Here is a 14871-nt window from a genome sequence, read left to right on the forward strand (position 1 = left end):
CTTTATTGTCGGACAAAATTGGGAGACTATTTTAGTTATAGGGGACAGAATTTTGTAGGTTGATGCAATTTTTACAAACGGTGTCAAAGCAATGTTAATTCTGCAGTCGAGTTTATTCATTTAGTGACTTCAGTGATAAAAGAAAATATTGTTTTATACAAGTTCGAGTAATTGTGTCTGGAAAGTATAGATATGTTTAGTGACAAAAAATAAACAAGACTAAAACAAAAGTGACCATTTCATATATTTTATAGTTTTAGTATTTTTTAATTAATTATTTTAGAAAAAATTAAATGGCCTTAATGACGTTATAAAAGAAAATCAAGTTTGGAAGAAGTGTCAAGTTTTGGGCCAAAAGGACTGTTTGTATAATATATAACTTTTGGTCCATCAACAGTTTGGTTTTTTTTTAAGATTAGTGATTGAAACGGAATAAATACATAACATTAAATATAATTTTGGTTTATTTTTAAAATATTAGTGATTGAAACGGAATCAATACGTAATATTAAATATAATTTAAAAAATAATTAGATGATTAAAACAAAATTAAAATAGCAATTGATGACTAAATAAATAATTTATTGAATTTTTAAATGACCTTCTAAGCATGGTTTTCAGAAACGGACCGGTTAGCGAACCGGCCATGCTACCGATTCACTGGTTCAACCGGTCGAACAGGTCCGACCGGTCGGAAGAATCGGACGACGTCATAATTATTTAAAAAATTAAATAAAAATACCAAAAACATTTAATAAAAAATAATTTTTTAATTCAAAACAAATCATAACATATATAAGTTAAAAACCATAAAATCAAGTGAAACAAAATGATTCAAATAATGCAGATTTATTATGGAAAATATGGCAAATTCCATCAGAGAGGTGGGCAAAAACACCCTGGGGTTGTCGACAGGGAAGGCCAAGGAACATAAAGAATCGTGGTGGTGGAACGACGAAGCCCAAACTAAGGTTAAGACAAAGCAAACTTGCTTCAAGGAGTTTCTACAATGAAATGACGACGAAGAAAGGTCGAGAGCTAAACAAAGATACAAGGAGGCAAAGAGGGAAGCCAAGAAAGGATAAGGCATACGAGGAAATGTACAAGATATTAGACACCAAGGAAGGACAAAACGACATCTTCAGGCTTGCAAAATCTAGGGAGAATAGGAAAAAGGATCTAGGTAGCATTAGGTTTATTAAGAACAACAATGGTGTTCTTTTAGCGAAAGATCATGATATTAAGAGGGTTTGGGGTAGTTAATTCTTTGGCTTATTTAATGACGGTGCCTCTCCCTATAGAGATAGTATCGTTGATGGGCCAGTCGACCATCATACGACGGCCAATGACTGCCCTAAAAGTAGGATTGGGTTTGAGGAAGTCAAAATGGCTCTTAGAAAGATGGGTAGGGACAAAGCTGTCGGTCCTGATCAAATTCCTATCACTGTGTGGTTGGCCCTAGGAGAAGAGGGAGTTAAGTGGTTGACCAACATCTTCAATATTGTTTTAGAGACTGCCAAGATGCCAGAGGAGTGAAGAAAGTCTACGGTGATACCAATCTATAAGAATAAAGGAGATTCCCAACGTTGTGGTAACTACAGAGGTATTAAACTACTCAGCCATACCATGAAGCTATGGGAAAGGGTGATAGAGGCTAGGTTGAGACAAGTTACTAGGGTTTCGGAAAACTAATTTGGCTTCATGCCAGGCAGGTCTACCACGGAGGCGATTCATCTACTTCGACGGCTTATGGAGAAATATAGGGAAAAGTAGAGATCTTCACATGGCGTTCATTGACCTTGAGAAGGCTTATGATAGCGTTCCCCACGATATGATCTGGAAGACTTTGGAGACGAGACGGATCCCAACTGCTTATATCCGGGCGATTCGTGATATGTACTGTAGATCTACTACATGCGTCGGGACTACAGTTGGCGATACCGAGGCATTCCCGGTTGAAATCGGACTCCACCAGGGCTCAGCTCTTAGCCCTTACATCTTCACCTTGATTATGGACGACATATATTGTGCGACACCAGACGGTGTACCATGGTGTATGCTTTTCGCTGACGACATTTTCCTAGTTGCTGAAACAAAATATGAGTTGAATAGTAGACTGGCTACCTGGAAGACTGCTTTGGAAGAAAAAGGTCTAAGGATCAATATTGAAAAGACAGAGTATTTATGTTCAAACTTCAGTGGGGACCAAAACGATGAAGATGTAGAAGTATGCATAGAATGACACGTTCTCCCCTCAAAGGATTGTTTCAAGTACCTAGGGTCTATGATATAAAGATGGGGGTGTAGATAATGACGTTACACACCGTATAAAGGCGGGATGACTAAAGTGGAGGGCTGCTACTGGAGTTTTGTGAGACAAGAAGGTGCCTCTAAAACTTAAGGGAAAATTTTATAGAATGACAATAAGACCAGCGCAGTTGTATGGATCAGAATGTTGGGCAATCAAGAAGGATCACGTAAGGACGATAGAGGCCGCAGAAATGAAAATGCTTCGATGGACATATGGTAGGACTCTGTGGGATATGGCAACAAACTCTGCTATTAGGAGTCCTTGGGGGTGGTGTCTGTTTCCGAAAAATTGAGGAGGGAAGACTACGGTGGTTTGGGTAGTCCTTAGGCGACTACCGTCGGATGCAGTCAGGAGGGTAGAGTCGATTACAGTCTACGGTGTCAGAAGGAGAGGACGACCAAGGCGGAAGTGGGAAGACTGATTGAGATCTGATTTGATGCATTTAGCCCTTACCGAGGACATGACCTCTGATAGGAAAGTATGGAGACTTAAGACTAGGGTAGTCGAGTAGTGTGGGTCACATTTATAGGGTGTATCATCTCTGTCTTTTTTAATGCCTTTGTAGTAATTTCCATGACTTCTACTTTTATACGTGTATTATCGGTATTTATGAAGGCTTAGAACTGAGCTTCCTATCGTTGACTTCTGTGTATCATTCTCTTCACTTTTAAATTTAGCCGGGTCTTACATTTCTGTTTATATGCAGAGATTTTTTCGCAGGGATTTATTTGCAGGGATTACTTCCCATTACAGACGCGCATATGATATTAATGACTGCATATGAATATTGTTCAATTATGTACTTATATTTATTTATACATGCATTGCATTTATCTATATTTTTAATTTTCTGACTGCCGGAGATATTCCACGGAAGCTACTCTCAACCTGGCGTTGGGGGCAGCCTACTACTACTCCCCCTTACCCCATTGCATATGAGAATTGGGTTTCGTTGTTGTATATAACTATAATTAAAAAATAAATTTGGGGCTAAAAAAATCATAACAAAATGATATTGTTTGATTTATTTTTTTTTAAAAACAATCCCACATGGCTAAGAAACATAGAAGATCATCCCAACTAACTTCTATAAATAATAGAGGTAATTTGGCATTCAAAATCATTGAGCCTTTTGGTAAGCATTGAGTGAACTATTCTTTACTTCAATCAAGCTCGAATTTTAGGCTTCAATCAAGCTTTTAAATTTTTTTAAGTTCAAGCCTTTTCGAGTTCAAGTTTCAATATTATATTTCGAGTTCGAGTTAAACTTCATAATTTTTAGCTCGTGAGTTTGAATCGAGTTGAGCTTACTTTTAAATTTTTCTAGTTTGAGGCGAGCTCAGCAATACTCGAGTTCGACTTGGCTCGTTTAATAAACTACATCGTTTGGTTTAATTTTTTTTTTAAAAAACAAAATTGACGGTTTTTTCCGGTTTTTCTCGATTTTCAACCGGTCCGATTTGAACGATTCAGCGGTTCTGACTGATTCACTAATAACGGTTCAATCGGTCTAGATTGAACCGGACTAGACAACGATTCTCGATTGACTCCGGTCCAATTTTCAAAACAATACTTAAAAAGTTTTGGGCGAAAAGGAGTGTTCGTATATATATAACTTGGTCCGGGTCATTATTCCCTGCTGTTCTTATCCGGCGTTTCTCATTTTGGATACAGTGAGTGTCATTTAGGTATCTTCTTCAATGGCCAACAAGATTCTCAATGTTATTCTTAAACTTGGGTTTTTTTTTTTCTTGTTATTGATTCTCATACAGATTGTAGTTTCTTTTCCGTTGTTTTGTTTTTGTTTTCGATATAAGCAGAGAACATTGTGGAGCAACTCAGACATGGAATTGCCAAGTTTGAGCTAGTTTCTTCCCCCGTTTCTTTTATTTCAGCCCCAGGCGTCTCTCACTCATTGTCCACAACTTTCCCGGCTGATAAAAGCCATCGATTCTTTGCTAGAATTGAACAATCTTTGTAAAGCTCTTATTTTTCCCATATAATTTTTTGTCTTGGCTTTAACCCCAAAACTCATCTTTTCTTTTATGAACTCACATTTTATTTTTTTTATTTTTTTGTAGAGGACGTGGGTCGCCAGCAACAAAGAAAGTTGCGCAGTATTCTGTTCATAGGGTTACTGGGGATGGCCGCTGCCTATTTCGAGCACTGGTAACACTTGGTCTTTGTTTCTCTTTGGCGTAGCTTTTAATTTGATTCGTTAGCGTGAGGACTGCATTGGAGTTCAATCTTTTTAGTTAACTTTATAGCAATCTGCCAATCTCTTCTGTCTGAGTTCTTACATTATCAGATATTGGTTTGATATTTGTCTGTGGTTATAAGTACTATCCTACTACCTGATTTTACACTTGATGCCGAAAGTGTTTTTCCGGTTATAGACATTCAGCTTTACGGATTTAATAATGAAAGAACAGATGAGTGTTGCAAGTTACAAGTCAGCAAGTGTCAGTTAGTTTTAGATTCCACTCAGTTGAGCTGTTGTGACGAACCATCAACCGTTACATATTTGAATACACATAATCGTCTTCATAGATGTTTTGATTTTGACCGACTCCCCAAACCTTCGAAATTCTTGCAGTCTAGTGTTCTCCGTCCAAGCCGGTGCCAGGAAAGAGTCACTGGTACCAGAATGGGACAGGAGAGTGTGTAAAGCTGGAATGGGTAACTTGCAGCAAGCTTGGTTTACAATAAGAGAAACGAAGAAGATAATGTGTATTCAGCATATGTTTAACTTTGATTTACTAGTACGTATATCAGAGGTTAGCTGTTGATAGTCTGCTACAACAGCTCAACTAACAGGAATCTAACAATTAACTGACAATTGCTGATGTGCCTCTCCTTGCTGACCTGTATTTCATTACAGAGTGACCTCAGAATGTTAGAGTGGTGTCCTTAATGGATCATGTACTGATTGTGAACAATGTGAATCAGGTCAAAGGGATGGCATTCAACAAGGGTATTAATTTAAGCCCCCACAAAGAGAGAGATGATGCAGGTAGATTCATATATTTTATAACTACACACTGTAGCTGAATTCACACATACCAGCCTTCTTTATTGACTTTTTTCATTTTCTTCTTTTAGAAGTTACAAGTATCAAGTTGTTGTACTTGGCTTGATCCACGATCTGAAACCGCGGGATATAGGATAGTAAAATTCCATTCATTGGATTAATTGTTTATCCAGGAGAAAAGTTTATTAGTGTTTAGTCTTTTTCTGCCCCTTTTCTTCCCCACTTTTGCCCTCATACAACATTTTTTATGGTTGAGAAGCCAGGGTTTATTCCCGAGTTTGTTAATTCAAGAACCTTGGAGAAACCAAAAGCATTGGCATGATTACAAGTTCTGTTCATTTATTAGTTATCCAGTAACTCAGCTATTATGCTTCAAACCTTTTAGGTGATTACTAAGCTCTGAATCATATGGATGCAGATGAATTACGAATGGCTGTCAAAGAAGTTTTATGTGACAATGCTAAAGACCGGCAGCAGTATGAAGAGGCCTTGGTTGCAATTACAGTTGAAAAATCTTTGAAACTGTTAGACTTTAATCTTACTGATAATTCATGGAATATCTTTTAGACTTTTAGTATCTATTTTTGATTGATTGCTTATCATATCCTTGTGATGAGAATCTATCAACTTCTGCAGTTACTGCCAATGCATTCAGCGACCTGATTTTTTGGGAGGAAAATCAGAGCTACTGGTTAGTATTTCTTTCAATGCATATTTATTAAATTCTCTTTAAGTTGATCTTCACTGCTAATATATTACCAAGTTTCAAAGATGATGAGACATTACTATGCAGATATTTGCAACTGTTTATAGTCACGTTTTGTTGAAACGATGACTTTGATTAACAGCCATGATCTCTGTCCCAGGTGCTTTCAAGATTGTGTGGTCAGCCAATAGTTGTTTATATCCCAGAGCACGAGGTATGTTACGTCTCTAGGATATAAAAATTGGCATGTTGCTTTAATATTTTAGGCTGGTCCTGAGTATGGCTTTCCCCGTTTAGTTGTGTTAGGCTGTCTCCACGCCTACTGTAACACCCCCAACCCGGATTAGAATCCGAGAATGTCACATTGACTTTTCAAATCATTGATTCTTTAAAAGTAGGGGAAAATTTAAACTTTTATTTGGATTAAAATGGTGGCACCCTTGAATTAAATAAATAATGAAAACTGACATTCATATTTAAATAAAATGCTTAATAATTTACATAAATACCAAAAAGTATTGGGTTACAAAACAGATCAGAGCATTACAATTTAAAGCTTGTAATACATGCCAACAATTTACAAATAACAAGAAACTTACGCTTTAATTGAATCTGATCTGATCTTTTGCGGAAGTATGCTGTCCTCGACAAGCTTTAGCTCTCTGCTTACTTTGAACCTACGTGTGAAATATTCACACGCTAAGTCGTTGACTTAGTGAGGCAAGTACGAGTTAAATAAAACTTTGCAAACTAAATTTTTATTCATTCCATAGAAGCATTTCATAAGGGATTCAAATTGTTTTTCATAACAAGAATGTATACTTTTATACGTTGTTCGGTTTATATAACTTTGTTTTCAATATCCCAATGTATATTACTAAGAACTTTAGGTATTTGAGTACATTGAGGTTGTGCACTAATGATGTCACCACCATTTACATAATTTGCACCAAAGTGTCACATATTTGTCCCGAAGGACCACATAAAACCCTCTACTCTTGGCATGCCAACTATACCTCTAATTCCCATGTATATACCTTGAACTTTTAATCACATAATTATTTATCATTTCATTATTCAGACTGTCTTTTGCATATAGGCACTTTGACATCGAGCATTTTCGTATACAAATTTTCACATATCACATTTTTATAATCATGTACATATAAACATCAAAACATAGCTTAAAGAAATATAACTTGAATGGAACATGGTAAAAATATAACATAAAAGAAATAGAAAGGTTTTCGATCGAAAACTCTGAGGCTGACTTATCGTAAGCCGCCCTCGAATCTAATATAAAACAAATGAGTTACATTCACATTTACCTCACTGAAGTCCTAAACAAAGTCCTTTTTAACTTTCACTAAATCACTTTGGTAAATCGCTTTGATCGATCCGCTTCTTATCCAAATCTACACGTAGATATATCCAATATCAATACCACTTAACATGAACATATAACCAAATTAGCATTTACAAAGACGAAATTAAAACTCTCACTTTAAATTTCCAACGCCTTAGTATCTGTACCCCTCCTACAGTACCGATACTTCTCTTCTATGGTATCGATACCATTTTGACATTCTGAAATTTCATTTCAAAAATAGTATCGATACCTTCCTCTTGGTATCGATACCTCCACATCAGTATCAATACTTATTCAATCAGTATTGATACTGTTCATCGGGTTCAAACATTTTTCCTTCAATTTAGTCTTATAGTATCGGTACTGTTCTACCCTAACCCAGATTTCCCTTAATTTACTTTGTATTTTACACATCCCACACCTAAATCTTAATCTTTCAGCTCCGTTAATATCTTCAAACTTGTCAACACTTATCCTAATCAACATTTATCCAATAATCCCCTTATTACATCCAATTTCTTTATGGAATTCTTAAAAACTAAAAATCATACCATATTTTCAAACATGTTCTTAATCCTTTCTAATACTTCTAACTTCTTAATGAGACCCTTGACAAGTCAAATTTATCACTAAAAATCCAATTACCAAACCATATCAACAAATCCCTTAAAGACCCATTTTACAAATTCATCATTAATTCACTCATCTTTTAGTTTTAATCAGTCTAAAGCTTTCCTTAAGCTTATCTATCACTCAAAGCTTCAAAACTAACCCAAAACTTTAAGAAACAACCAACGTAGAATAAACTTACCTTTTTAACGAGAAGAGAAAGAGAAGAAACCAAGTTTCCAGATAACTCTTTCTTATCCACTTTTCCATTTTAAATATCTCATTTAAAATGAATTTTAAATTCATTTCCAACCAAAAGACCTCTTTTCCTTTTCACACTTCCATCTTTGCTTATAAGCCCTAAAAAAATTCCACAATTAGTCCTTGAATTCTTCAACTTATCAAAATTGATCACGAAGTTTTAAAATCTTACACTTTAATCACTAGCCTGGTGTTTGGGGTGTTACACCTATACTGACTTAAACTCGCATATTTAGTCTTTTGGCGACATCCACAGGCACAGGACAGAGTTTATCTTTGCTAAACTTTGCATTACCTCAAATGCAAAACCTTTTATTTCAAGTTCCATTTTATGAATGGGAGCTGGGGTTCAAATTGTATATTCATCCACCAATTTGATGCTTGCACTGATTTATTTGTTTATTTGATGTTTGCAATTTGGCAGCATAGAAAGGGTGGTGGGGCTCAGGTTTCATTCCCATTGCGGAATATGGATCTGAGTTCCGCAAGGGCTTCGGAAATGGAAAACCCAAGAAAGTCATAAGGCTCCTTTTCAGTGGTAGAAACCTTTACGACTTGCTCGTCTGAGAGTATTGTCTAGATTAAAACACTGAATTTTACCAATATGAAGGCCCGTTTTTTTATCATTGGTGGTGGTTTTTCCCCCCTAGGATCATATAAGTTACCAATGGATTTTGCCAGTTGATTCTCTGACATCTCTTACTCGAGTAAGATATGTTTGAACATTGAATGGATGTGTTATTGAGTTTATAATGGTTCATGGTGTATGTTACTTGGAGTAGCATGTTGGACAATATCTGATGTTATTGCTTTTTTAGGGTAAAGTACATGTTTAGTACTTCAACTATCATTTTTGTTTTGTTTTGGTCACACAATTATTATTATTTTTTCAAAATCATATCTAACGTTACGTTTCGGTTTCATTTTGGTTATACACCGTTAAAATATTAATAGAATGACGTGGTATTTTTATTTTTTCAATGATGTGATATTATATTAAGGCGACATGTTAATATCACCTTTAATTTTTTAATGGTGAATGAGCAAAATGAAATTAAAATGTGACATTATGTATAATTTTGAAATAAAAATAATCAAAATGAAATAAAAATAATAATTGTGATACTAAATGTGTAATTTACCCATTTTTTTATAATGGTTAAAGTCAATTAATCGGGTATGGTTTGTATAATAATAACACACTTTTACTAGTTTTCCCCTCTTGTTTTAGTACATAATTATCAATAATTTGACACATTAATTTTCAGCTGCTCACCTGAATTAATTTTAAGCGGAATTTTCTCTGTTAATACTTAGTACATTATAATTTGAAAACATTCATTTGCTTCCGTTAGATAAATAATTTATTTATCTTTATGTATTTATTTTAAATTTATAAGTTTTATCATTATAATTTATCTATATACATGTATAAATATGTGATTCTAATGAATGAGAAATGTAGTGATGTGAGCACATCTATGCCAACAAAGGAAGCTGATCTGGAGGTCTTACCAACAAGACTTATCACATGTTCTAAGGCAAATCATTTCAGGGAAGCTCTTTCTCTTAAGTGTTTACAAGTTTCTGAATCATTCCGTAATGTTTATGCCTTAGAAACTAAGCTTTTCAATGTGTTACATACTGATGTGTAACATTAAAATAGTTATACTAAGTAATTATATGTATTTGTATTAGTTTCATTAGATATATAAGAGTGTGCATTATATATTACTTACTTTATGTTTTAATAAGTTTTATAACTCATAAGTGTGTTTGCATGATATTTTCAGCTTATTAGTAAGTTTACAATAAGTTTGTCATACTTTGATGGATGCTATTATGTTTTTCATATAGGAACAATAAAGGGCAGCAACTTAAGGTCTTAATCCTAGCTCGGTTGAAGCTCAAATGAGTGTATGCAGCTCATCTCAGCTCAAATTAACTCACTACACTTTCAGCTAGCAGAATTCAGCTCACCTTAGCTCCGTTCAGCTCCATTAGCTCAATCCAAGCTAATAAGTTCAGAAGCAGCTCAAAGGTGTCCTACGTGTGGGAGAGTGTCCTACAAGCATGTGAGCGGCATGTGGGGCGTTATATACCTATCCAAGAGTGCATGGCATGTGTGACATTGTGCACATGTGTGGAAATTCAACATTGGGCAGATCTGAATTCAAACTAAAAGCACATGTGAAATTGTTTGGATTCTCAACCCTTCCCTCCATGCATGGACGTTTTAACCTCCTTATCCACTCATTTAACACATGCAAAATGTGTTAAATGCATTCAAAATCAGCCACACAAATGGGCAGCAACACAAGGGAGTTACATGTTGGTTTTTTATTTGGGTTTTGAATTCAAAACCTGGTTAATTTGTAGCCACAAGTGATGGCCTGCCATATCTCTCTTTTACCTATATATTTTGTAATTTTGTAAGTGCAAAGGTTAGACATTTGATGAATAAAAATTATTGTGAGATTTTCTCTCAATGTTGGTTCTTCTTAGAACTATTTTCTTGACATTTCAAGCCTGATCTTGTTGTGTCAAGCTTGTGATACTTCGGGTTCTTAGATTGCTATCTAACGGGTCCAAGTCCTTTGAACATTGAACGTATAAGGTTTGGGTTTATATTTTTTAGTATAGGTTCTTCCTTGTTCTTTGTTTGTTAACCAAAATTTCTAGATTTGTTCTTTCATCATTGTCATCTTCTCCGAGCACTCATCTTCCACCTTTCACTATTTTAAAATTTCCAACAACGTAATTCATCATTTTTTCATCATTTTTTTAGCCATTTTCGTCCATAGCCTTAAACATACAACCAACAACATCATCCTTAGTTTTAGCAAGTTTGCTGCAAAGGAATTACTTCGTTCTATATCTATTACAATTGAAGAGTCCTCATCCAATAGGTTGCCTCATATCATGTGGTAATCAGAGCAAAGGTTTCAACCAAGTAAGAAATTCAACTTTGAAAGTACAAAAAAAATCTGAAAATTAAAAAAATATTTAAAAAAATTTGAAAATTACAAAAACAAAAAATTAAAAAGAAGAAAATTTTCTGATTTTGAGAAATGAAAAGATAAATAAAAGTGTAATGATCTTGTGTTCTTCAACATTGAAATGCTTTGATTCAACCCAAAATGCAACATATTTGATTGTTTTTGTGACAGTCTCGTTATAAGCATTTCTTTGTAGTAAGTTTACTGATTTATTTTTCATCTCTTTTTTTGTTGTTTTTCCTTTAAATTTTAGCATTTCCTTTCATATTTTCCAATTTACATTAAACTTTGTTGTTTCATTTAGCCGACACACTTGACAGATGCTGAAAGATCGAAATTAGTTCGTAAAAGAACTGATTACGAGGGAAAGAGTGGAAAATACATATTGAGTGTGTGAGATCAGAAGGGGTGACATAAAAGAGCCATTAAAAGTTTCTTCTTAGTGAAACAAGAGTGTTGAGTGATTGAGTGCCAATTCTGATTTCTTTGGAGCGAAATTGTGAGAATCTTTGTGCGTGTGTTGTAAGGTCCTATATACATTAATTATTTTTGTGTTGTCTTGTTTTATTTTACTAATATGGAAGGTTCAAGTGATAGCAATCCGGGTGACCAACCACCAAACTTGCAAATGCAAGCCATTACCCGTGAGATATAGAGGATGTTAAGGGATGAACTTGAGTCTTTACATTCTAGAATGGATAAAATCGATGGAAGATCCCAATCTCATCATAATGAAGAGATTAATGATGAAAAAAAATTGATCATCCTCCGAGACTGAATCAGAGACATAGGCGTGCATTTGATGATAATTTGGCTAACATAAAAGTTGTAATTCCATCATTTCAGGGACGAACAGATCCTGATGCATATTTGGCATTGGAGACCAAAGTTGAGCGTGTTTTTTAGTACTATAATTACTTGGAATAAAAGAAGGTTCGTTTGGCAGCAATAGAGTTTGTTGATTACGTTCTCATTTGGTGGGATCAATTGTTGATCAGTAGACGAAGAACTGGTGAGGGTCCAGTGAACACATGGGCAGAAATGAAGCGAGCGAGTCGGATATTTCCATCTCACTATCATATAGAAAGGCAACAACGTAGAAAATCTTCTTACCGAGGTAATACTCCTTATAAAGTCTTCTCTAATCCATTATTTACTCCTAACAATGCCAGGAAGCAAGCACCACCTAAGATTAAGGAAAGAACAAAATTGAGTAGTCTGAAGCCTCCCGTTGTTGAAGTTGGAAGTGGAAAGCAACATATGCAACCAGAACGCACAAGAGACATCCAATGCGTCAAATGCCTCGGTAGAGGGCATGTTGCAAGTCAATGTCCTAACCGAAAGACAATGTTGATGCGTGTGAATGGGGATATAGAGTCTGAATCTGAAGATGATGAGCAAGAAACCCCTTTAGTGAATAGTGATGAAGATGATGACCAAATACAAACGTGTTCAACAGGTGAAGCACTTGTGGTTAAGAGAAGTTTGAATGCACAACCAATTCAAGATGAGCAGGAGCGAGATAACATCTTTCATACAAGATGTCTTGTAAATGATAAGGTATGTGTTGTGATTATTGATAGTGGTAGTTGTACTAACGTTGCAAGTACTGTTATAGTTGACAAGTTAGGGCTGAAAACGACAAAGCATCTCAATCCATACAAGCTACAGTGGTTGAATGATGTTGGAGAGACTTAAAGGTCACTAAACAAGTTCTTGTGCCATTTTCCATTGGAAAGTACAAGGATGAAGTGTTGTGTGATGTTGTGTCAATGGATGACACTCATTTGTTGTTGGGACGTCTGTGGCAGTTTGATAAAAAGGTGATGCATGATGGTTTCACAAATAAACATTCTTTTATGAATGCGGTTAAGAAAATCACCTTAGCACCTTTGACACCAAGTCAAGTGCAAGAAGATCAAGTTCGTTTGAAAAAGAATAATGAAAAAGTAAAAGGGGAGAAAAAGATGAACGTTTATGCAAGCGGAATGTCTTTCCTCTCAGCAGTCTTTACTTATTTTAATATATAAGGAATATTGCTTATTGGCTGAAATTCCTACTGATTTGTCTGTTTCTATTGCATCTCTTTTACAGGAATTTGAGGATGCATTTCCGAATGAGACACCGAGTGGATTGCCACCTATTCGAGGCATTGATCATCAGATTAACTTTATTCTGGGAGCCACTATTCCAAATAGGCCAGCATATCAAAGTAATCCCGAAGAAAACAAAAGAAATTCAAAAGCAAATAACTGAGTTGATGGAGAAGGGTTACATTCGAGAGAGCTGGAGTCCGTGTGTTGTACCAGTGTTGTTGGTGCCAAAGGACGGAACGTGGAGAATGTGTGTTGATTGTCGCGCTGTGAATCAGATTACTATCAAGTATCGACATCCTATTCCTCGCCTTGATGATATGCTTGATGAATTATGTGGTGCTAGTATCTTCTCTAAGGTGGATTTAAAGAGTGGGTATCATCAGATTCGAATGCGAGAAGGCGATGAATAGAAGACATCCTTCAAAACGAAATTGGGTTTGTATGAATGGTTAGTGATGCCTTTTGGTTTAACTAATGCACCTAGTACGTTCATGCGACCAATAAATCATGTTTTGTGACCTTATATTGGAAAATATTGTGTTGTATATTTTGATGACATTCTTATCTATAGCAAGTTGTTGCAGGAACATTTGAGAAATGTTCTCGGCACATTGAGAAAAGAAAGATTGTTCGGTAATTTACAGAAATGTGTATTTTGTACTGAAAAGCTTACCTTTCTTGGTTTCATTGTTAGTGACCAGGGTGTAGAAGTCGATCCTGAAAAAGTGAAGGTAATTCAGGAATGGCCTCGATTGACGTCGATAAGTCAGGTTAGATCTTTTCATGGTTTAGCTAGTTTTTATTATCGGTTTGTGCCTAACTTTAGTTCCATTACCGTACCCTTAACCGAGATTATAAAGAAGAATTTTATCTTTAATTGGGGTAATGAACAAGAGGAAGCCTTTCTAAAAATAAAGGATTGTTTGACTAAGGTACTAGTGTTAGCCTTGTCTAATTTTGATAAAATGTTCAAGATTGAGTGTGATGCTTCAGGTATAAGAATTGGAGCAGTCTTGTCACAGTAAAAGCAACCAATTGCATATTTTAGTGAGAAGTTGAGTGGTGCTACCTTAAACTATCCAGTTTATGATAAGGAGATGTATGCATTAGTTTGAGCACTTGAGACGTGGCAACACTATCTTTTGTCGAAAGAGTTTGTGATTCACACCGATCATGAGGCTTTGAAACACATTACATGTCAGCATAAATTGAATAAAAGGCATGCTAAGTGGGCTGAATTTTTAGAGTCTTTTCCTTATATCATTCGATATAAAAAGGGTAAAGACAATATTGTAGCGAATGCCTTGTCTCGTAGGTATGTGCTTATGAATTATTTGGATTCTCATTTGATTGGTTTTGCTTATATTAAAGATTTATATGACACTGACCCTGATTTTGGAGAAAGATATATGTCATGTGAAAAAGGTACAGATGAGAAGTTTTATAGACATGATGGCTATCTTTTCAAAGAAGGAGGAATCTACATTCC

At 35.4% G+C, this 14871-nt stretch overlaps 1 protein-coding gene across 1 annotated transcript; it reads left to right on the forward strand.

Annotated features, from left to right (window-relative positions):
• The first annotated feature begins 3987 nt into the window (after nt 1-3987).
• LOC120145862 (OVARIAN TUMOR DOMAIN-containing deubiquitinating enzyme 3-like) lies at nt 3988-9014 on the forward strand. Its single transcript, XM_039159585.1, has 8 exons — nt 3988-4033; nt 4132-4288; nt 4393-4480; nt 5261-5324; nt 5761-5866; nt 5979-6033; nt 6209-6262; nt 8712-9014. The coding sequence occupies exons 1-8, from the start codon at nt 4012-4014 to the stop codon at nt 8808-8810; spliced, it is 645 nt and encodes a 214-aa protein (XP_039015516.1). The 5' UTR covers nt 3988-4011; the 3' UTR covers nt 8811-9014.
• Nucleotides 9015-14871: the final 5857 nt, after the last annotated feature.

The sequence above is a fragment of the Hibiscus syriacus genome, unplaced genomic scaffold (genome assembly GCF_006381635.1).
Source record: "Hibiscus syriacus cultivar Baekdansim isolate YM2019G1 unplaced genomic scaffold, ASM638163v2 tig00110895_pilon, whole genome shotgun sequence".
NCBI classification, from domain to species: Eukaryota; Viridiplantae; Streptophyta; class Magnoliopsida; order Malvales; family Malvaceae; genus Hibiscus; species Hibiscus syriacus.